This window comes from Paralichthys olivaceus, chromosome 3 (genome assembly GCF_024713975.1).
Source record: "Paralichthys olivaceus isolate ysfri-2021 chromosome 3, ASM2471397v2, whole genome shotgun sequence".
Classification (NCBI taxonomy): domain Eukaryota; kingdom Metazoa; phylum Chordata; class Actinopteri; order Pleuronectiformes; family Paralichthyidae; genus Paralichthys; species Paralichthys olivaceus.
The window spans coordinates 3,504,898-3,525,762 of NC_091095.1; the positions used below are offsets into that span (position 1 = coordinate 3,504,898).

A 20,865-nucleotide genomic window follows, 5' to 3' on the forward strand; every position below is an offset into this window, starting at 1 on the left:
CACAAAGTGATCCTGTTCACATTACACTTTTATGAAATCAACTCCACACACTTGGCATTGTCCAATAATATTTTCCTACAAATTGTGTCGCACAAAAACCCAGCAACTAAATGGAAGCTGCACCAGAGAGTGAAACAATCACTGGACTGCAGCTGCACAACAACTGCTGAATGTGGCCGATTATTAAATAACATATTTCAATATTAAATACATGTTCAAGATCTTTTCTACACTACACATTACATGCACATAATAACCCAATCAAGGCCAGTAAGGCAATTCTCGACATGTGTAGTTTAAACAAGGTGTTTCTTGGCCCGACAGTTTTAAAGTAATTAGTGTTTTGAAACTCGGAGGCTAACATGACCCTAAAAAAGCCAGAAGACAGCACCTTATTGTGGTATACGTATCCACAACTATGAGCAACATCTAACTTTATTATTTACTGAATCCACAAAATCGATTATTGGTGTGCATGTAAAAAGTAGTAATTCTCTCTGAAAATGTAGATCTCAGGGTCATGATCAGATCATTTACTTGTTAGTGTCGATATTAAGGTTGAGCCAATATTCACCTTCAGGTCCTTCCAGTCAGAAAAGAGGAGAAGAATGAAATGCACTTGTTTAGGGGGGAAGTAAGGGAGATAGAAATAAAAAGAAGTCCAGGTTTGTCTCCATGTTCCATAACCAGTTGGAACAGAAAAGTCAGTTGTTTGTTGTGGTTTTCCTTAAGACGGATGAGCAGTTATTTAAAAAGGCAAATGTCATTTTCTGCTTCCTGCTGCCGACTTTCTGCCGAGCTCCCTGGCTCTCTCGGTGGCCGACTCCACGGCGCTCATGGTCGTTGCCCTCATGCCGCCTTGTTCCAGCGTGTGGAGCCCATAAATGGTTGTTCCACCCGGGGTGCAGACTTCAGAGCGCAGCTGAGCCGGATGCTTCCCGGAGTCACGCAACAATCTCCCGGCACCCTGAGACACACAGCGGCAAAATCAAATCAATGAGGAGGGTTGATGTGTATCAACGGCCGTCTTCAAACCAACCCGACAAGAAAACTGATTTATCATTTATCATATTGAATCTGCACGTTTTTGAAGCTACAGAACACGAAGAAATTCCTCACAGACACGGAGAGAACTTGCAAACTCCACCCAGAAAGTTTTGTAATGTGGTATATCAAGGTAAGACACGCGTACATGTGTTTAATCACATACAGAGCGAGGAGGTGAGGTGAATGGTCAAAGGAGACACATGTGGAGACACATTCTAAGGCCAGATGTGAACTCATGTACTTCACTTGTGACTGGATCACATGAGACAGATGTTAATACCAGGGATGAACAGGGTTATGAGCTTTCACATCTTGTTTTTCTGCTATGCATTTATTGCACAGCGATTGTACCCAAGATGTATTTTAAGTCTCTGGATTAAAGATAAAGCAACTGGAATAAAAACTGTATAAATCACTGTGTCGAGCGTATTGTTGGCTCAACTGTAGGTTCTATATTATATTTAAGTTATAACTGAATCAACGTACAGTTGACAAAGAATCTCCACTTTCTTTCTTCAAGTTCGTCAGTGTTAGTTTTGTGTTTTATGATTCATATTTTATATTTTTCACTTTAGCCTTAATTGAAGAGAATTTTATGTATATATTTATTCTGTCTTCTTTCATCCATGTTTTGCCCAAAAACTTTGTGTCTCCAGACTCAGAATGTTAAACAGCATAGATTATTTGTATCTTATCTGAAACTGATGATGTTGCTGATGTGAACAAAACAAGTACAAACACACCGACGCAAAAAAAAAAGAAAAAAGAAAACACTGTGCAACTGACCAGAACCGTCTGAGATGCGATGCTGTGGGCCAGAGCGCTGGGCATGCCCATTTTCACGGCTCCTTCTGCCAGAGCTTCAGCAAACAGATAAACCTGCAGAGAAGAATCCCAAGCATCAGATCATACGATGAACAAAGTCCAGTTTCAGAACAAGTTAATCTAGGTCTTTGTAACCACACACTTTATTCTGCACAACTCTTAGTAAAATGTTTAAATGTTTCAACAGAGGACACTGCAGCACAACCGTACAATCTGAGCTCACTCACGAAAGCGACCCCACTCCCACTCAGTCCAGTGTGGATGTCGATCCAGGCCTCAGGTCCCTCCTCCACCAAACCACAGTGATGCAACAAGGAGCGAAGCAGAACTCCGTCCTCCTCTTTTGCATGAGATCCTCGTGCAAACAGCAGAGCTCCTTCTTGAACCATACATGGCAGATTGGGCATCAGGCGGATGGTGACTGAATTCTCTGGAAGGAGCTTAGAATCAGACAGAGCGGAGGGTGAACACGATAACTCATTGTTACAGAACTGTCTTAAACATTCTGTCGATGGCTCTCACCTCCTCTAACGTTGCCAGTGTTACTCCTGCTGCCACAGACACGACTGTATGTCTGTCGGTGATGTGCTGTGAGATCTCATTGAGGACTAGAGATACCAGGTGAGGTTTGACGGCCAGGAAGATGACATCTGAGCCACAGACCACCTCTATGTTGGAGTGAGTGATGGAAATCCCCAGCTCCTGAAAGCAAGAGGAAGAGATGTGAGATAAAACAACAGATGAGCTTTCAGGCAGCAGCTATGGACGGGCATCTGTACTCGCATATACAGTATATTGACACAAGGGCAACATGGAAGTATGAGCTGTGCCCGGAGGTAGGAGACATACCTGAAAGTTTCCGAGGTTCCTGAGGGACGGTGCGCTCACTTGGATGTTTGCTGGAAGAACATTTCCTGTAGATGGAAACAAACGATTAAATTGAATAATCCTTAATCAAATCCTTTTCCTGAATCACAGACACGTTCTATTTTCACTCACCGGACAGGATGCCCTTTGCGATGCCGTACGCTATGTTGCCTGCACCGATAAAACCGATTTTCAGCTGTGAGTTAATCTCAGGGTCCATTTTGATCTGAAAGATGAGGACAGATTAGAGCTGGGAACATCAATAGGATAAGACACAAAATATTCACACATTGTGATTCACAGGACGACCTACAACACAATCTGTTTCCCACAATAACAATAGAATCACACAAACTCACACACACCTGAGGAGTCAGTACGGCAAAACAGAGAAACAATTAGTTGATTAATCCATTTAAAACCATTTCATTGTTTGTTTTTTAACTGGTTGTATGTAAAATAAAAACAAACTTTTAAATTACACATTTAAAAACCAGCCTTTTTCAGTAAATTGTATTTCAGTTATTCCTGTATTATTCTAGATTCTGTTTATAGTCATTGTTCTTATTTCTAAGCTACTACTTTGTGCTGTGGTGTGAGTTTTGAATTTCCTACCACCTACATCTTCACTGATGGACTCAAACTGAATATATTTGGGTTTTGGATTGTCGGCTGAGCAAAATAAGCAAATTAAAGACCAGATGTTGGTCTAACATAATTTTCAAATGCCACTAGAAGACAAAGACAATAATATGTGGATGCATCAGTAATGAAAACAGCTGTTTATTGCAGCTCTGCTGTGATGGCACATGTTTACCTTTGGCTTTTGGAGACTCAACATGTTGCAGTATCTTCACCTGGACTATGTAAAGCTGAGAGGGGAATTATACACTACTTCTCAAGATTATAACACACTGACAACACACGATTCAACAGCTTCACAAGCTGCAGCGTGCGAGATCGACACAGTTCAACTCCTCTTAGAAGCAGATTCAACAGCAACACTCTGCAGGACTGTGGTGCAGCAGCTTTCAATCACTACACACTGGTGTGATGCATGTTAACAACACAAACCAACGCATGCATCTACACAACACAGACACATGGAACCACAGCTAACGACACACTTCGTGGGATCCACGGCGTCACCCCTACAATTAAATCCAGGTTCTGAGCGGTGATGCCCGGGCAGGGCTGAGGCCAGGGCAGCATGGACGCTTCTCCATCCGAGTCCTCGGTCACCTCATCCATCCGATCAGAGTTCGCCCCGGCCCCGACCAGCGGGTGTCTGGACTCCATGATGGCGACCATCGTCTTCTCGTAGCGCCACCAGCCCTGGATCTTGGTCGGGGCCGGAGCGTTGGGCGCCCTCTTGCACTTGTAGTACGCACTTTTAAGAAGTTTCCAGCGGAACTTGAGCTGGTCCACGGAGCGGTGGTAGCCGGCCGCCGTCATCCTCCGGTGCGCCACCTTGAAGAGCTTGTTGTTGCGCACCTTCCTCCCGTCCAGGCACTTCTTCATGTCCAGCTCCTTGAGGATCTCCAGGAACAGCTCCGTCTCCCTCACGTCCCAGTTCTGCTTCTTCATACCGGGGTCGTCCATCGTTGCGCTGGCTCGTTAGCTCGGCGGCTAACAAACCGCTAGCCCGGGGCGGCAGGGCGCTCACGCGGCTAGCTGGCTAGTTAGCATGTCTGGTGCGGCTTAGCGTGAATCCGAGTGGAGCCTACAGGTGGCAAACACGGTGCTAACGATGCTAACACCGCGATCGATCTTTAAAAAAAAAACGGAGCCCCGCTGCTGCTAGCTACCTAGCTAGCTAACCCCGGGACAGCGAGAGAATAATCCCGGGACAGATTAGATTAGGAAAACAATGCACGTGTTCTTGTTGACTGGACAACCACGAAGTGACACGGAGTTACACACACACCGAGGCCGGGCGATGCAGCGTCGACAGCGGCTAACGCCGGAGGGAGGGAGGCTGGGTATTCACCTGGTGGGTCTCAGGGCTGCAGAGGTCCGACGCTCCTTAAAAACTCAAACCGATCCTCAACGTAAATATCGGTCACCTCGGATCCGCTGACGACACCTGTCCAGAGTGACAGCGCCGCCACGTGGTTTCAGAATAACAGGGAACTTCGTACGGTGGCCGAGAGAGCTCACCAACAAAAAGTCACAACACATAAAGTGCATTTTATTTGAATTATTTTCTAATTTTGATTCAGATTCGTCTTTTTAATCTTGTTATCTCTGACTCTTTTTAAAGTTTTATTTATTTTCCTTGAAAGTTAACGTGCTATACGATTTGTTTTCTATTAATTTCGTCTCTGTGTTTTCTGTATGTCCCTGTACAGCAACTCAAATCTATCTCTGTGTAATGTGCTTAATTAATAATATTCCTTACTGTTCAATCACAGATTTTTTTTAATTTAACAATTTTCTAACACACGAGCAATATGACCCATGGATCAAAATACAATAAGAGCAATAAGAGACATCATGTGTAGGCCTATTTCATTATATTTATATAATAATAATATATATATATTATCTGTTTACATCTTGTTCTTTGTTTATTTCTAATAAACAATACTTCATACTTTATCACATGAGAATGATCAGTTTAATGTTTAACCTCCAGATTCCTACTGGGAATATTTTTATTTTGAATTTAAATAATGACTACTCACACGCAACAGGTAAGAATAAATGAACATTAAAAACAAACAGAATTTAGAAATAAAAAAGATAACGTAAAAAACAAAAGCAAATAAAATGTAGAGTTGAAAATTGATAAATAAATGGACCATCCTTTCTAAAACAAGACCATCCGAGGGGTACTTGAACGCAGCATTATTGGAACACCATTGGGTTTGTTTGTTTTATTTTACTTTTCAACCTTCAAACCAGGTGGGCGGTGCTTTCACCATCTTTCCCAACAGCACAGCCCCTGCACCGCCCCTCTTTCTTGCAGCCTGTATTAAATCAGGCGCATCCGTCACCAGGCGTGTGGGGCGGAGAGTGTGTCAATCATGTGTCATTTCAATCAGCTGTGAGTGTGTGTGTAAGTGTGTGTCTGTGTGTGTCTGTGTGTGTGTGTGAGACCTGCTTCACACTCTGTGCACAACGACCTGCAAACCCCAGGTACGTGTTTCCATATGTGAATATCCTTCAATGCTTTGAATCCACTGTGCAGAGAAATTACATTTGTGTTGTACTTGCACGTTTGTGCACAGATTTGCTGCTGAGCGCTTTAAATGTGTTAAAATGTGATTTCTTATTGTTTCCTGTTGTCCTCTGCAGAAGAAAGAGGACAAACTTCCTGTGGGTTTTTTTTTTCATTTTTCCTGCTTAAACTGGAAACTGAATCATGTTAAGATCTTTCTAATTGTGCAGCTTAAAAAAAAAAGTTATGTTTTTCATTATTAGTAAAGACAAATGATTGTAAATATTAAATTCCTCAATTTTCAATAGAAACACTTGTCTGCAGTGTGTGAGCAGCAGAGCAGACATGCCTGGACAAGCCTCAGTGTTGACTCCATTCACTGCATGAATGAATGAACGTTTTCATTTGATATTAATTATATATTATTGAATTGATTTGCAGCCTCTGCAGGTAACAAGACATCAAAAATCCATACACACCAGATTCAAAATGCTGCATATACATTTTAAATCTGTAAATTCAAACACACAGAGTCTGGTAATGGTGCCATCTAGTGGTGTCCCTTTATACTGTGGTTGTTGCAAAGTCCCCTTCCACTCGAACGTGTTTGACTTCACTCTGATGTGTGAGATTCACTTTGCAGAAATAATTCACTGAACCAAACTGTGCACAAGTTAAATTAATGTGAAGTAATAATCAAAATGGCTCCGTTAAAACTGCAGCAAACAAACTAAGTCAAATCAACAAACGCTGTGGCGACAATTTGCCTTTTTTAAATCAGCATCTGCAAAATGTTGTATAAAGAAGCTTAACAGAGGAAAAAATGAGAATTTAACCTTTTTCCAAACTACTTTTTATTACTTATTGTTGTTAATTAAAGATTTAAGTTGTAACGCTTCATTTCAACATGTATTCTTGTTTCCAGACATGGATCGTCCACTGATCCTCCTGCTCATCATCACCTGTCAGTGTCCTGCCGTCGGCGGACTGTTTGAGTGGCTGAGGCGGACAGATGCTCCTCCTGCTCCACCTCCTCCACCAGCCGCCGCTGCAGCTCCTGCTCTTCTGGCAAAGGACGCTCAGTTTGAAATGGCCACCGTCGACGAGAAGTTTTTGGCCGAGGCGAAGCAGATGGAGCTCAGCCCGTTGGACAGTTGTCATTACAAGGTCAAAACACACTTTCACAGCCAGACTCACATGAATACAACTGAATATATAGAATATTTTCAATTTAGAAAAATGAACATATTTTTTTGTTGTGTAATACATAAACATAATCTTCTCTGAATTGTTAATTACATGAAATAAAAGTTTTCGTATTGGTAATCATAAACTTTGACACCAATATGTCTGTGAAAGGTTTCTATTAGTCTTTAGGCTAAATATTAGTCCAAAACTCAAATTCACCATTAAACAAAACAAAGAAAATCTTGAGGCTTCCACTGAAACCTTTTTAAAAACCTCAATATCAATATATTTGACAATTAATCTTCCCTGCCATCGCTTCAAACACTGATATTAAAGATGGGAAGAGCTTTAGAAAAAAATTAAATAATAATTTTTCCTTCTCGTCGCATCTGAAACCTGCGTTGCGTTCTGCTGCAGGTGGTCGCCCGGCTGAGGGCGAGCTGTGAGAGCCTCTCAGAGGAGCAGCTGGCAAAGCTCGGAGTGGTGCTGTTCAACTGTCAGGCCGAGAGCGAGGGCCGTCAGACCTACCCCTGCACAGAGGAAATGGTAAACACACTAAAAGTTATTCCACATAATGTATTTACTATATTTAATTACTTTCCTGTGACGTTTCAGTCGATTAAAGACTGCACAGCAAACATGGACTCGGACACGTGGAACGCTTATCACATAGTGAGCAACCGAGCTCGCTCCGTCTGCTACGCAACTCGCCAGCAGCTCTTCCGACGAAGAGCGGAGCACACGGTCAACGCTCTCATCTCCACGGCAACCAGTCAGCTGGATGCCATGAAGGACCTGAAGGTAGAGTCGGGTTTTGTCTTCTACTCTGACAGCTTCTCCTTCACAGTTTGTTGTGTGATCTGTGATCGTTGCCACACAGGAGGGCCAGTCGGAGTTGCGGGAGCTGACGGCAGCCTCCCTGGACAAGCTGCTGCAGGGCCACAGCTCTCTGCAGGTCCAGCAGGGGAAACTACACGAAGGCCAGGAGCAGATGGAGAGTTCACTGAAGAACAACCTGGAGCGTCTGGGTCAGGAGAAAGCTCTCATCGCCTCCGGACAGGAGCTGGTGGCTCAGCTCATCCAGGGGATTACAAAGAGGATGGGTCAGTGCTTTTATTCAATCCCACATAGGAAACCATTTAAAACTATGATGAGCTAAATACCTCTTGTATTGTTCAGTTTTTAAAAAAGCTGCTTTTTATGTGTTTGTTATTTAATTATTTCGGCAACATTTCTTATTTTTGTGTCCGTGCTTCATTGCATTTCATTTTTCAACTGTTTTGAAATGTGCTATATAAATACAGTTATTATTATTACTAGTGCTTTTAGTATTGTAATATCTCAACCATCTCATCTTTTAGAGAACGTGAGTGAACATCTGCAGGTTCAAGGCTCGGAGGTGCAGGACAGCCACAAGGCGATTGTCCGAGACCTGGCAGACGTCAGACATCAAGCTCAGGACATCTACGAGAAAATTGGTAATAAAAGGCACCAGGCATCGCAATCTGAAGTCATCACATGATTTCCCACATCTGCAGTTAATATCCGGACCTGTTCATTTTTATTTTTGCTCAGACCACAGCATGCTGGAGTTCCTGCAGTACCAGGACCAGACTTCCCAGTACTACAGAGACCTGATGGACAAACTGGAGCGTATGAACAGCACGCTGGGCTTCATGCTGCACTACATCGACAACATGCAGAGTCGGATAGAGGAGCGGCTGCACATGATCCAGGGCTACCTCGGCTGGGCAGGTGAGACTGAGACCAACACTGCAACCACGAGCGTCTGTGCACCTGCTCATAGTTCCGACATTTTGTTTTGTAATTTCACAGTTAATGCATACAGCAACATTTACAGAAATCCAGGAGGAAGACAGATATTTACATTTTGAAGTATGTACAGTACGACTGTTAACGATCACGGAAAGTTCAAGTGTCACTCACGATTGTTGGTTTTAACCACAGTCACCATAATGTCAGGATCAGTGACCATTTCTCTTTTGCAGGTCTGAGTCTGACGGCCATGTGGACGTGCATCGCACATACAGGCTACTTCTTCCTGATTGCCGTCCTCTTGACGTTCCTGCGTTGTCCCGGTTTCTCTCGAGCGATGCTGCTGCTCACCGTCCCTCTGAACGCAGTGGCCGAGGTCAACCAGCAGCCGGCGCTGGATCTCAGCAGCCTCAGCCTGCTGCTGCTCACTGTCTCTCTGGGTACAGACTGTAAAAACCTGCCAGCAGAACAGACGAGACGCCTCCGGTGTTTTAAATGTATATGTTGATCATGTGTCCTTCACGTGTGCAGGTCACTGGTTTGTGAATCAGCTGTGGTCGAGCCTCAGAGGGAAGTCAGCCGCCCCGCTGCCTGTGGCCGCGTGCGACGTCGTGGAACCACAGAAGCACAAAGTTCCGGCCTGTCACTCGTATCCAGCATCGTCTACTCCACAGAAGTGAGTCCGCAACTCACGACCCTCAGTGAAAACAAAAGGCCCCGTCTAATAATATAATATTTAAAAACTTGTAAAGCACCTTTCATATAAGAAATGCAACTCAAGGTGCTTTACATACACCAGAGTTAAAAATAAAAGCATGTGAAAATGTAATAAGATTTAAAGAAACATAATTAAAAAGAAAAAGTGATAAAAATTACAAAAGCGCAGGAATGACAACACAATTCCTGGATTTGCCGATTAGTCCGGATCTGCACCCAAAAAAAAATTATTTTAACTTTTTCTTGGACCATGAGATTTGTGCTCTTATTGCTTTGTCGTTGATCAATTTGATGCCGTCAGTTTTATTCTTTGCTCCTCAGGGATGAAAATTTTGGCTTCATGGAGCCAGACGACCTCCTGCACCAGGACAGCTTCTTATCTGGTGAGGGTTTTTATTTCAAGCTGTGGAATATTTAAGAATTCCTTTGGAGTTTTACTGAGTGTTTTACTTGTGTCTGTGTGTGCAGGCGACCTCGGGCTGTCTGTGGTGTCTCCTCCTCGCAGGAAGCCGATGCTAGAGTCCAGGCTCATGCAAATAAAAGGAACATCCTGTCACTCTTCTCCCAGACTGACGGAACACCCTGCTGTTGCAGCAGTAAGCACATACCTCACTGTCGCAGGTTACACGTGTTACGAAAAACAAATCAGATAATGTGGCGATGAATGTCTTTATGTTGCCTATAGGCCCTTATGGATGACGTACCGGTCAGGAGCCTGGGAGGAGTTTTTGATGCAGTGAACGACTCGCATGATTTGTTGAGCGACTCTCGATGCGCAAGTCCAGCTCCGTCACTAGTTAGCAACAGGTTGGTGTTTAATGTTTTCTTCACACTGGAGCCTGACAGATTTATCGGTGGTCTGTGAATCAGACACATCTGCCTTTATGTGAAAACTTATTTCACAGAATATACAATGCAGAATACAAGTTTTATATAATTTATTATTAGTAGTTATTTATAATAAAGTTGATGGTCAAACTGTAAAATATCAAGCACACTGGGGGATAATTGGATCTGCAGTGTCAGTCAATCAATATCCTGGTCAGGTTTTGTTTTAGTCTTCAGATGTGACTGTGCCCTAATGACGAAAAGTTGGAAATAACTTTTCTCATCTGTTTTAGTTTCACACATTAAACTGATAAAATGTCTCCTGTTCCTGTGGCAGCTCTGCGTCCGGCCGTCAGCTGTGCAGTGGAATCACTAAGACGGGGAAGGCCTGTAAGAAGAGAGCCGTGCTGGGCCTCGAGTTCTGCAGAGTCCATGACGGAGGGCACGCCTCCTACGTTCAATCCTGAAAATACTCAATTTCATCCTCAGCATGAATTTTATTGGTGGAGGGACGTCCCTGCAAAATACTAATGAAGCGTTACTGTGTCTTGTGTACCTTACTAAGCAGGCTATTTAGTTACTCGTTTTTAAAAATGTGCTTTATTATTTTCATTGTTATTTACACTTTTAAGTTAATAAATTATTTCTTAACCCGTCAATAAGTCTGTGTACGTTTCTTTGTGTTGCGACAGCCGCTCTGGTTGCTCTGCTGGACTCAATCATAAAATTGATCTTTCATTTGAGACGTGAAAACTTTTGCTGGGCGGCTCAGACTTCTTGCCTCAGCTGTGAAATCATTGTTAAACATTCTCACAGGACACTTGACAGCATGATCATGGATATAAAATTTATTTTGCTCAGTCCCACCATTATAAAATAAAAATCACTGCAACCAATATATTTAAATATACAAATCAATCATTTTCCCAATGAAATACTTCACACTACATAAATGAAATTAAAAATCGTGTCAGGAAATACTACACACTGGTAGGATCAAATATTTTACTCAACCTATACTGAAACATGTCTGCAATGTAAACTAGTATTGTACAGACATGAACTTAAGCCGAGTCACTCAATCCAGAGACCTCATTTACAGACATGTGAAGGATCCATCCAAAAGGTGGTTGCATTTAAAAAGCCTAAAATAAAAAACAGATTCTAAAACCATTGTACCACACCCCTTTATGATTTGACCTCATAACATTCAACAATCAAAGATGCTAAAGTAACTTGTTCAGGATCTCGTTGGTGTCAACGTATTTCCACTTCTTGGAGTGTCACAAAATTTAACCGATTGAACATCCACCACCTTGTTTGTCTTCCAGCCTCTCCTCCTCCTCCTCTCTTCTTCTTCTTCCCTCCTCAGTGGAGGACAGACGACACTTCTCACTTGCGGGCGGTGTCGTAATTGGCAGTGAACCAATCACAGGTTTCCTTCATGGCTGTAAATGACAACAGGAGGACTCAGAATATACAAAGAGCAGATGATAATCTAACAGCACATACCGTAAAACTATTTCGTTTATTGGAGAAACTGGTCCCACCTTGTTTGAAGGGAGTGAATTTGAAGTTGGGCAGGTATCGCTGCAGCTTTGCGTTGCTGGCGGTCTTTTTGAATTGGCCGTCTGATTTACTGGTGTCAAACTATCACACCAAGGTTAAGGAAACAAGAGTAAATCATGGATACATCTTATGTTTCACATATCAAAGTCAATCATATACAAATTTCATACACGTTTCAAATATTTTCCAAAATAAAAAATGACCTGTTTGACCACTTTAACAGCAGGTTGAAGATTGAAGCTGAACTGTAGATCAGTTCAAAAGACTAAGAAGTTATTAAAAACCAGAGTTCATCTCCAATATTCAGCAGGAAGCCTTTAGAATATAAAGAGTTCTAGACAGAGTTTGCTGGATTTGTTACGGAGGCAGTTCAGCTACAACTCAGACACACACTAATGTTTCAGGTTGAACAGCTTTGGGTGAACTTGTGATTTAAAGGATACTTGAACTTCTCCTTCAAAGCCTATCGCCTCGGCAACTAAATCTGCTGCTTCCTTGATGGACACTTCATCTTCCTCTCCAACTGCGAACAGACACAACATAGTTACGATAATTCACAGCTTCAATATCTGCATCTTCAACTTGTCCCGTGTGGCAATTTACCAGAGAGGATGATTGGGTCGACCTCTGGGTACTCGCACAAGACCCACAGGAAGAGACGAGCCAAGTCCAAAGAGTAGATGAACTGCCTTCTGGGTTTGCCAGAGCCCCAGACCACCAAGGGCTGACCCTCCTCTAATGAACAAAACAACATGTAAGATACGCGAAGAGTTCAATCCATCTACAGACTCTAAACACGATGTTATTAATAAAATGGAGAAAAAAACCATAATATGATTAAATTTCTCCCATGAAGACTTATTGGATTTGTGCTCAGCATTGAGCAAAGCCATAGACTGTAAATAATGATGGTATCACAAGACTGTTTGATCCGGCCTGCGAGGCAGTTCATGAATATCAAAAACACATTTAAACACTTTAGTGTGCAGTGAGTTCACCTGTAACACACAACACGAGACTTACACAGTCAGGACATCAGTGTTAAAGTGACCTGAACGATCCGGCCTCAAGATCTGACACCATTGATTAATAACTAAATAAATTTGAATGTCTTTTTGTGTCTGAAATACTAACATAATACAATACAAAGCTAAAAGCCCAACTAAATCATAACCATCCCATTTACCGAGCTGGTAGCATATCCTCTGCCAAATGTTTAATATTTATTCAAGAGACATTTTTTATAAACAGAGGAAGAGAGTCCATTTTATTTATTGTTGTCTGTCTTTATAAACAGTCTGAGAAAAATTCTGTCCATGAGACTGTGACCTACTTTTAGCAATGTAAGCTTTGTGGATGAGACCCGGCAGCACGTGACCATCATCAATGTTGAAGTTGTCGTGAGGACCAAACACATTTGTGGGGATCACAGCCGTGTACTTGTGTCCGTGCTCCTTGAAATACGCCCTGTGAGACATGCACACACTCAGCACACTTTGAACAACTTTGCAGTTCTTCAACAGTCCTCGTCGAAGGACCTCCGACTCAGATGACGTTCTCTGACCAGCTTCAAATTAGAAAAGTGTTGCTTCTTTGTAAAGCTATGCATTGATTCACCACTACACCGACATGTATAATGGACTCATTTGTATATCTCTTGGTGGAAAAAAAGACAAATGATGTGCATGTTAATTTGCATAGAGAGGGAGGGAGATATCAGGTCTGAACAGGGCCATAGAGACAAACATCCATTCATACATGTCATTGGAAGGTGGACTCAAGAAGCTGTGTCAAAGCATTCTTGAGATACTGTGTTTGTAACAATGGAAATGACAGACAACATGAAAACATGAAGCCTCTGGCAGCTGCATGTCACACCAGAGTTAACATACCTGTTATGGATGTCAAGCATTCTCTTTGCATAGGAGTAGCCAAAGTTTGAGTCATGAGGTGGACCGTTGTGGATCTGATAGAAAGGAAAGTTAGTTAGCGTGTTAAAAACACACAGCGTCAAAGGTGTGGTGTAGTCTGACTTCAGCAGCCTCTTACCATGGTCTCATCAATAGGATAGGTGGTTTTATCTGGAAAGATGCAGGTGGATAGGCACGACACCACCTTCACAACACCCATTTCATGTGCTGCCTGCAGCACGTTATCATTGATGTAGACGTTGTCCCTCTAGGGGGAGCAGACACATCAGTGTTAAATTTGAAAATAACACATTACTGGATAACCATAACACAAATGTACAAATCTTCTGTAGCACAAAGCTTTTATTATCGGTGAAAACGGAAGAGCAACTTCCTCATACCCAAAAGTCAAGGTTGGAATTCATGTTCCTGAAAAGACCTCCAACCAAAGCAGCCAGGTGGATGACATGGGTTGGCCGATGCTTCTCGAACACCGCCCGTGTCTCCTCTTTGCTCCTGAGGTGAAGTTGAGGTGTGGTGAGGTACAGTATAGTACGGTATGGTATGTTCAGTTGCAGCATGTATTGTGAGGTAAGGTAAGGTAAGGTTAAGTGATATAGGGTAAGTTACTGTAAGGTAAGGTATGCTAAGGTAAACTTTATTGTCCTAAGGGGGGACTTTGAAGCCACTGCATCACATTACATACATTGGCATTGACATTGCACATACCTATAAACACAGCAGACATTAAAGCTTCGCCCACAACATGAGAAAAGAGCAATAACTAGTCTCGACATTGTCGTTGTGCACAATGAAACATCAGCAGTATTTACAGGAGGTGTGAGTCTCACATGAGGTTGGCATCTTTAGAGGTGAGGAATATCCATTCTTCCCCCTCCTTGTCTCCTCGCTCCTCCTTGACCACCTGCTGTATGGCCTTGCCCACCAGGCCAGATCCTCCAGTCACCAACACCTTCATTGACATGGCGTGATTAACCTGGACACGAATGGAACAAAAATACCTTTTGTGAAAAAAAAGATGGAGATGTGACGCCAGACTGGGCTTCCTAACGTGTAACTTAACACTTACACTGCTGAATGACTGACCCTGTCCTTTGTTTCCCTCGATTGTTACGGTGCTTGACACTTCTTTCCATTGTGTGGTCAGCAGCAGCTTACACCCGGTGTCTCCACCTCACCAGTGTTTGTTTACCTTTGCTGACGGACACGTCACTCAGGGAAACACCACGTCACTAATTTAATGTTGCAGTAAGATAAAGATCCTAGATGAATGGATCTGAACAGCAAACTATTAAAAAATAATAATAATAATAATAATAAACCTTACAAACACAACTAGCAGCTGCTGAGCGGTGTTAGCTTGCGGTCACCAGCCAATGATACGCGAGTGCGGTGAAGAGTTAGCTTCCTGCGGGCTAACAGCATAAAAATAGTTGTTTCTCACCTGCGGGCTTTAAAACTGCAAAGACGAGGAAGACGAGCAGGTGTCGAGTCGGACTGAATCCACACACAGGTTAAGGACGAGGTATATCTGTGTGTATTAGTACACAGTTCCTTCAAACTCCGCCTCGACATGAAGTACTTTACTTCCCCCTTTTCTTCTTCTGCGGTTGCTTCACGCCCGAGTTGGTCTCGCTAGCGCCACCCCCGGTGACACTGCGGTACTGTCGGTGAATAAACCGAGGCGGTTCCTTGTAAATTTGATTTGAATGATCACTGATGTTTAATTTTCTTCTTCCAAAGTCAAAAAGTACAAGTTAAAAACTGTTAAATTAAAACGAGACAAATGAAAGTGATTAAAAAGGGGTTTGAGTAAAAAGGATAAATCTGTCCAATCAGTAAATTAATGGAAATAAAGTTAAAATACAATTACTCCAAATCATTCAGTCCTTCTGCTAACAGGCTACTTACCTACTTAACTTCATTTAAAATGACAGTAGTAATTTCTGTCACAGCAGGAAATATACTGCACACGTATATATCTTACTTAATAGAATCATTTTAACCATATTCAATATTAGACCTCTTTTATTCTCTTCCACCAGGTTATACCCTGACCCTCAGGTGTACTTCAGTCCTCTGAGGTTTTGAAATCTGAAGCAAATAGAACTGAGGTGAACTGAGTTTTATTTGTAGTGTCTTACTCACAAACTCCACTGATCAACTGAATAAACAGGCTTTCGAGTATTTTTCTTTATTTGTGCATACATATATATATATGTGCAAAGGCAAAATATTATATACGTGGCAGATCACCTAAGCTGCTTTAAGATAAGCACAGAACTCTGGATAGTCTTGTAAAATTATCTGGCTCTCCCAAAATCAATATATATATATTACAAATCATAATTGCATCAAAAATATTCTTCATTAATTAAAAGCTTCATCTATGATTTCAGTGTAAAAACAGACAAAAATACAATTAATTAGCAAATATCAGGATTCAAAGGATTCAGCTTTTATTTGAATATCTTCCTTTCCTGGTTCTCTCTACTGAGGAGATGAGAACCTGCCGAGGAAGAGGATGGACTTGGTCTTATTATGCCTGATGAAGAAGAGGAAGGGGTGGTCTGCTGTGAAGTGTTCCTCCCTCAACATACAGAAAGATACCATGCCTGCTGTGGCCGCCGCCGCCTCCGTGCCCTCCTCGTTCACCTCCACGAAGGCCTTGTGGGCCACCGTAGACAGGAAGAGCCCTCCTTCGCCGTTCATGCCAGACAGGTCGGCCTTGGCCGTGCAGAACACGTCCGTCATGCCCAGTTTAGCCAGAGGCTCGTTCAGCTCGTAGTCCTCCTCCAGCTTGAACTTTGGCAGGTGAACGAGGATCTCTGACTGGACGTCCATGTTTTCCCTGTCGGTCCATTCATTCAGCCTCTCCTGCGTCAGCTTCTCCTCCAGCTGGAACAGAGCGAATGCATTTTATCACGCCTCTAAAAAAGCTGTGTTCATATTTCAAGATGTACTGTCTGAACAGACTGGTAAGTTGTAAGATGCATGTTATCCACGTTATCCAGTTTTACCCTTTTGGTCTCCACCATCTCCTGATGAAAATAACTGGCTTTTCAGCGCTCTCTATATGAAAAACCTGATTTTATGCTGTGTACCTTCAGCAGAGGGGCGGAGCCTTTTGTGGACTCTTCAGGCAACAGGATGAACATGCTGAGCTCCTCCCCCACATACGGCAGCTCCAGGATCTGCAGAGCGTGGTCAGGGATGTAGTTGTAGGGCAGCTTCTTCATCTGGTACATCATCTGGACCGGTTTACTCTCAGTCTGACACATAGAAACACAAACAATTGATGCGTTTGGATCAAGTTTCTACAAAATCCCATCGTCAGTTTATTAAAATGTCGATCTACTAACTCCACTGTGATTACTTTATTATTTTATTGTGTTTCAGTGAGGAGCCAAGGGACATAGACTGTAATTACCATAACTGAGAGTACAGTACATTGAGCTGATTGACAGAGCTTTTATTTTGAAACGTGTGAACTTGGCTCGGTTGTTTACGGTAAAAGGCCTCTGAAATAGAAGAGATATGAAAAAATAACAGCAGTTCAGTAAATGATTTCCTTCTGCATTGATATGGGATTTTTTTACCTGGTTGACTTTAAAAAGCATCTCTTTGGTGTTTGCTTCATCAAAGCGGTTCATCCAGTTTCCCTTGAAGTAGATGGCATTGACAAGAGCCAGCCTCGTCATTGCAGAGACTGTCCCCGGCTTCAGGAGATCTTTTATTTTATCTGAAATGAAACAGAACATTTGACAATTCAGAACAATGTCAAATGATTTATTCCCTTTTTTTCTAAATTCAATATATTCGTACTTTCTGTCTGCTGCTCGACCCAAGTGTTGATCTCCCCTCTGCTCGCCTCTGCGGCCCCGATGAAATCCACAGTCTTCAAGTCTGCCTGGTAGTACTTACGCGTGGCTTCCAGGAATTGCTGCAGAGAGCAGATATCATCTTATATTTTCAAGGAAGTTTTTTTTTTTTTTATCAGTTTAAGAGTTAAAAAAGGAAAACTTACAGGAAGGAACTTTGCGGTATTCTCCCCATACAGACGATTGGCAGTTTTCAGAATGTATGATGCTGATGGTGAGTTGATGTCTGCGTTTAGCGCCTCGAAGTCGGCGTGGACGGCTTCACCAGAGCTGAACGACAGGGCCTGTGTGGAAGTTTGGATTGACACGTGACATTTAAAAAAAAAAAAAAAGAAGCTGCACCACAGAGCTGCAGACCAAACACTTTTCTGAAATGTTCTGCAGGGGCTGTAGGTGAGGACGCTAATCTCCAAGTCAGTTGCTGCCAGCCCACTTGTAAAAGGGTCCATAAAATGGAGGGATGACGCAACTGATGACACACTATACGTTTAACATTAATAAACTTTGACCAAACAGGAGACAGACTCATCAACCAAAGTGACGTTGTTGATCACGACTAGGGATGTCACGATATGAAATCTTGGTGCCTCAGGTCTGACTCTGACTCTGAATGACAGAGACATGGTGTACCTGTGCCATTTGAACAGCGGTGTCTCCTCTGGCCCCCAGGTAGACCATAGCCAGAGCTGAACTGATGCTCAGCGGAGAGACAAAGATATTCCCCGATGGGTTTGCTTGGCTCAGAGTCCAGAACAGCTCCCAGGCAAACTGTGTGTTTGAGCTGCTGACGGCGGCCATGGCTGACGATGTACAGTTTTCCTGTAATGAACAAAAACAGAAATGCACCTGATTGCTCCTTGATTGCGTTCCAACCTTTTTGCAGAACAAAATGTGCCAAGTCCCACCAGACTGGATGTGGTTCAATTCAATTTTATTTGTGTGTGACGCCAAATCCTAACATACATTCTCTCAAAGCAGTTTGAGACATTAAAGACTCATCGTGGACAGACAATAATGACGACAACAGTAAGGATGAAGAAGTGATGCTATTAATAAACAAGGGCTTTAAACCACAGCTTCATTAAATGTTATAGTGCCCTAGTCATTACGCATTTGTCGAGCAGAACGGTGATTACACTTCCGGGTCTGTGCCACAGCTTTCCTTGAGGTGCGTAATTATCTCTTTATACACAGTCCGTGGTGATTACGCAGCGTTAAGACAATGTTAACCGCAGGACTCAACATGAAAAACGTGTTAAACCAGAACTTGAAAGGTAACATGAGGTAATCGTGTTTGAATGACACGTCAAGATTACACGTCTGACGATGTCTCGCTCACACACCCATATGGCGATGGAAAACATTCCCGAAACGTAATATGACTGAATGATAATATGAATACGCAAAAGTACCTGAATGAGGAGAAGGTCTCGGCGCAGTGGCTTGGAACCTGGAAGTGGAGAGGTGCACGCACACCAGTGTGTGTGGGTGTGACGCGTGACTGGGCGATAAGTCACCGACTGCTCTGAACAAAACAGTCCATTATAGGCCAGTTGTGCACCAATGGAACAAATGCAACCGACACAATGCTGAGAAAAGGTTTGCACAACCTGTTGCGCAGCTCTTTGTGCCATCACTTTAATATGTTGTATTACAGTTGTTCTGAATTGGTAAAACACTAATTCCTGTTGTGTGAATTAATTGCTCAGTTGTTTAAACTCATTCACTGAATTGAGCATCGTTTTGACGAAACCATAAACTATCTTCACCTAGTAAAACACTATTTGCAGATCTCAGTCTTTCCTTTTGCAAAACTCTAAACACATTCTCATGCAATAAAACACAGTTGTCACTGTGATGCACTTGTGACGCATAATGGTAAAAACCAGTGCCAGCTATGAACACAAATGAAACACACGTGTCATCCATTGAACACAACGATTCCAAATTGATCACACTTGTTTCGCTTCATGTCATGACAACATGACAACCAATATAAGTTCAGAGTGCATCAGGTTGGTCCTGCAAGCTCATGACAACAATGGATCAGAGACACAGAGGACGAGTGCGTGTAAGAGGAGGTAGAGGTGGAGGACAAGAAGGAGGCAGAGGAAGAGGAGGGAGAGGAAGACGAAGAGTGGCAATTTCTGATGGTGGTACAGTAATATAACACTGTGTGCTGCTATAAGCAACCGGGGTGTTCTTCACCATCATGCCACTCTGGGGCCATAAACTGTAACACCCAGCACCTTCTCACCTTTCTTGGTGCTCTTAGAGATGTGTTGTCTTCAAATGAACAGCGGGAACATGAAATGATTGAGCGGCATATTTATGTTATAATTTGGGACAATGTTAGTTTTCACCGCGCTGTCCAAGTCAGAGAATGGTTCCATATGAATAACCTATACTTGCCACCGTACTCTCCCTTCCTCAATGCAATAGAGGAGTTTTTCTCCGCTTGGAGATGGAAGGTGTACGAGCGACAGCCCTACACCAGGCTCACAGTAATCTTCTTGAGTCCATGGAACTAGCCTGTGATGACATCGGTGAGGAGATGTTGTCAGGGCTGGGTACGGCACACTAGGGTTTTTTCTCCCCGTTGCCAGGCAAGGGCAAATATAACGTGTGATGTGGATGAAGAGCTGTGGCCTGACCCAGTCCAAAGACAGGATGATGCTCAATGAAGCTCAATGATCAACTGTGTAAAGTACTTTATTGTGACCAATAAACATTTCTCCATGAGCAACATGCCTTGACCACTGTGTTTTCAATTTTTTGGTGTAGTGTTGCTCAGCGTTTTGAGCACGTGTGAAACAGTTTTGAGGCGATGGTGTGGTTTTGCAAAAAGAATCAGAGGTTTTGTGAATGTAGTTTGAGAAAAGAGTTTTGTGTTTAGAATTCTGAGAAAAGGACAGGAGGATTCAAAAAATGTGTTTTAACAATTGTGAAAAACTGAAATTATATGTGCCTTAATATGAACAACTTCTAGACTTCAAGGACATTATACTGTGAAACTGAATTTGATATGAGTGTGATTCATGAGAAACAAATGCTTGTGTAATATATTTCTAAT

General features: G+C 42.6%; 4 protein-coding genes across 8 annotated transcripts; 1 reads left to right on the top strand and 3 right to left on the bottom strand.

The window, feature by feature from the left end:
• Positions 1-10: 10 nt before the first annotated feature.
• pycr3 (pyrroline-5-carboxylate reductase 3) lies at positions 11-5,341 on the bottom strand. Of its 4 annotated transcripts, none has more exons than XM_020102570.2 (7): positions 3,895-5,341; positions 2,872-2,965; positions 2,722-2,786; positions 2,395-2,574; positions 2,100-2,312; positions 1,834-1,926; positions 11-967 (listed from the first exon to the last, which is right to left on the bottom strand). In XM_020102570.2, the coding sequence occupies exons 1-7, from the start codon at positions 4,339-4,341 to the stop codon at positions 764-766; spliced, it is 1,296 nt and encodes a 431-aa protein (XP_019958129.2). In that variant the 5' UTR covers positions 4,342-5,341; the 3' UTR covers positions 11-763. The 4 variants fall into 4 exon arrangements, with proteins under 4 accessions (XP_019958129.2, XP_019958131.2, XP_019958130.2 ...); XM_020102572.2 differs by having other exon boundaries at positions 4,730-4,876; XM_020102571.2 differs by having other exon boundaries at positions 3,557-4,858.
• Positions 5,342-5,749: 408 nt separating this feature from the next.
• Positions 5,750-11,073, top strand: bmb (brambleberry). The gene is made up of 13 exons (XM_020102575.2): positions 5,750-5,880; positions 6,828-7,069; positions 7,508-7,636; positions 7,706-7,891; positions 7,971-8,193; positions 8,452-8,568; positions 8,666-8,845; positions 9,100-9,306; positions 9,398-9,542; positions 9,905-9,966; positions 10,052-10,179; positions 10,269-10,390; positions 10,749-11,073. Exons 2-13 carry the CDS (start codon positions 6,830-6,832, stop codon positions 10,876-10,878), a joined length of 1,869 nt encoding a protein of 622 aa, XP_019958134.2. The 5' UTR covers positions 5,750-5,880; positions 6,828-6,829; the 3' UTR covers positions 10,879-11,073.
• A 171-nt stretch (positions 11,074-11,244) lies between these two features.
• LOC109639221 (GDP-L-fucose synthase) lies at positions 11,245-15,583 on the bottom strand. Of its 2 annotated transcripts, none has more exons than XM_020102576.2 (10): positions 15,356-15,583; positions 14,742-14,887; positions 14,292-14,406; positions 14,030-14,158; positions 13,873-13,946; positions 13,314-13,447; positions 12,584-12,715; positions 12,424-12,503; positions 11,962-12,061; positions 11,245-11,859 (listed from the first exon to the last, which is right to left on the bottom strand). In XM_020102576.2, the coding sequence occupies exons 2-10, from the start codon at positions 14,873-14,875 to the stop codon at positions 11,804-11,806; spliced, it is 954 nt and encodes a 317-aa protein (XP_019958135.1). In that variant the 5' UTR covers positions 14,876-14,887; positions 15,356-15,583; the 3' UTR covers positions 11,245-11,803. The 2 variants fall into 2 exon arrangements, with proteins under 2 accessions (XP_019958135.1, XP_019958136.1); XM_020102577.2 differs by lacking the exon at positions 15,356-15,583 and adding an exon at positions 14,981-15,187.
• Positions 15,584-16,089: 506 nt separating this feature from the next.
• On the bottom strand, positions 16,090-19,363 carry serpinb1 (serpin peptidase inhibitor, clade B (ovalbumin), member 1). The gene is made up of 7 exons (XM_020102528.2): positions 19,205-19,363; positions 18,423-18,611; positions 17,939-18,076; positions 17,737-17,854; positions 17,511-17,653; positions 17,016-17,183; positions 16,090-16,809 (listed from the first exon to the last, which is right to left on the bottom strand). The coding sequence occupies exons 2-7, from the start codon at positions 18,588-18,590 to the stop codon at positions 16,402-16,404; spliced, it is 1,143 nt and encodes a 380-aa protein (XP_019958087.2). The 5' UTR covers positions 18,591-18,611; positions 19,205-19,363; the 3' UTR covers positions 16,090-16,401.
• Positions 19,364-20,865: the final 1,502 nt, after the last annotated feature.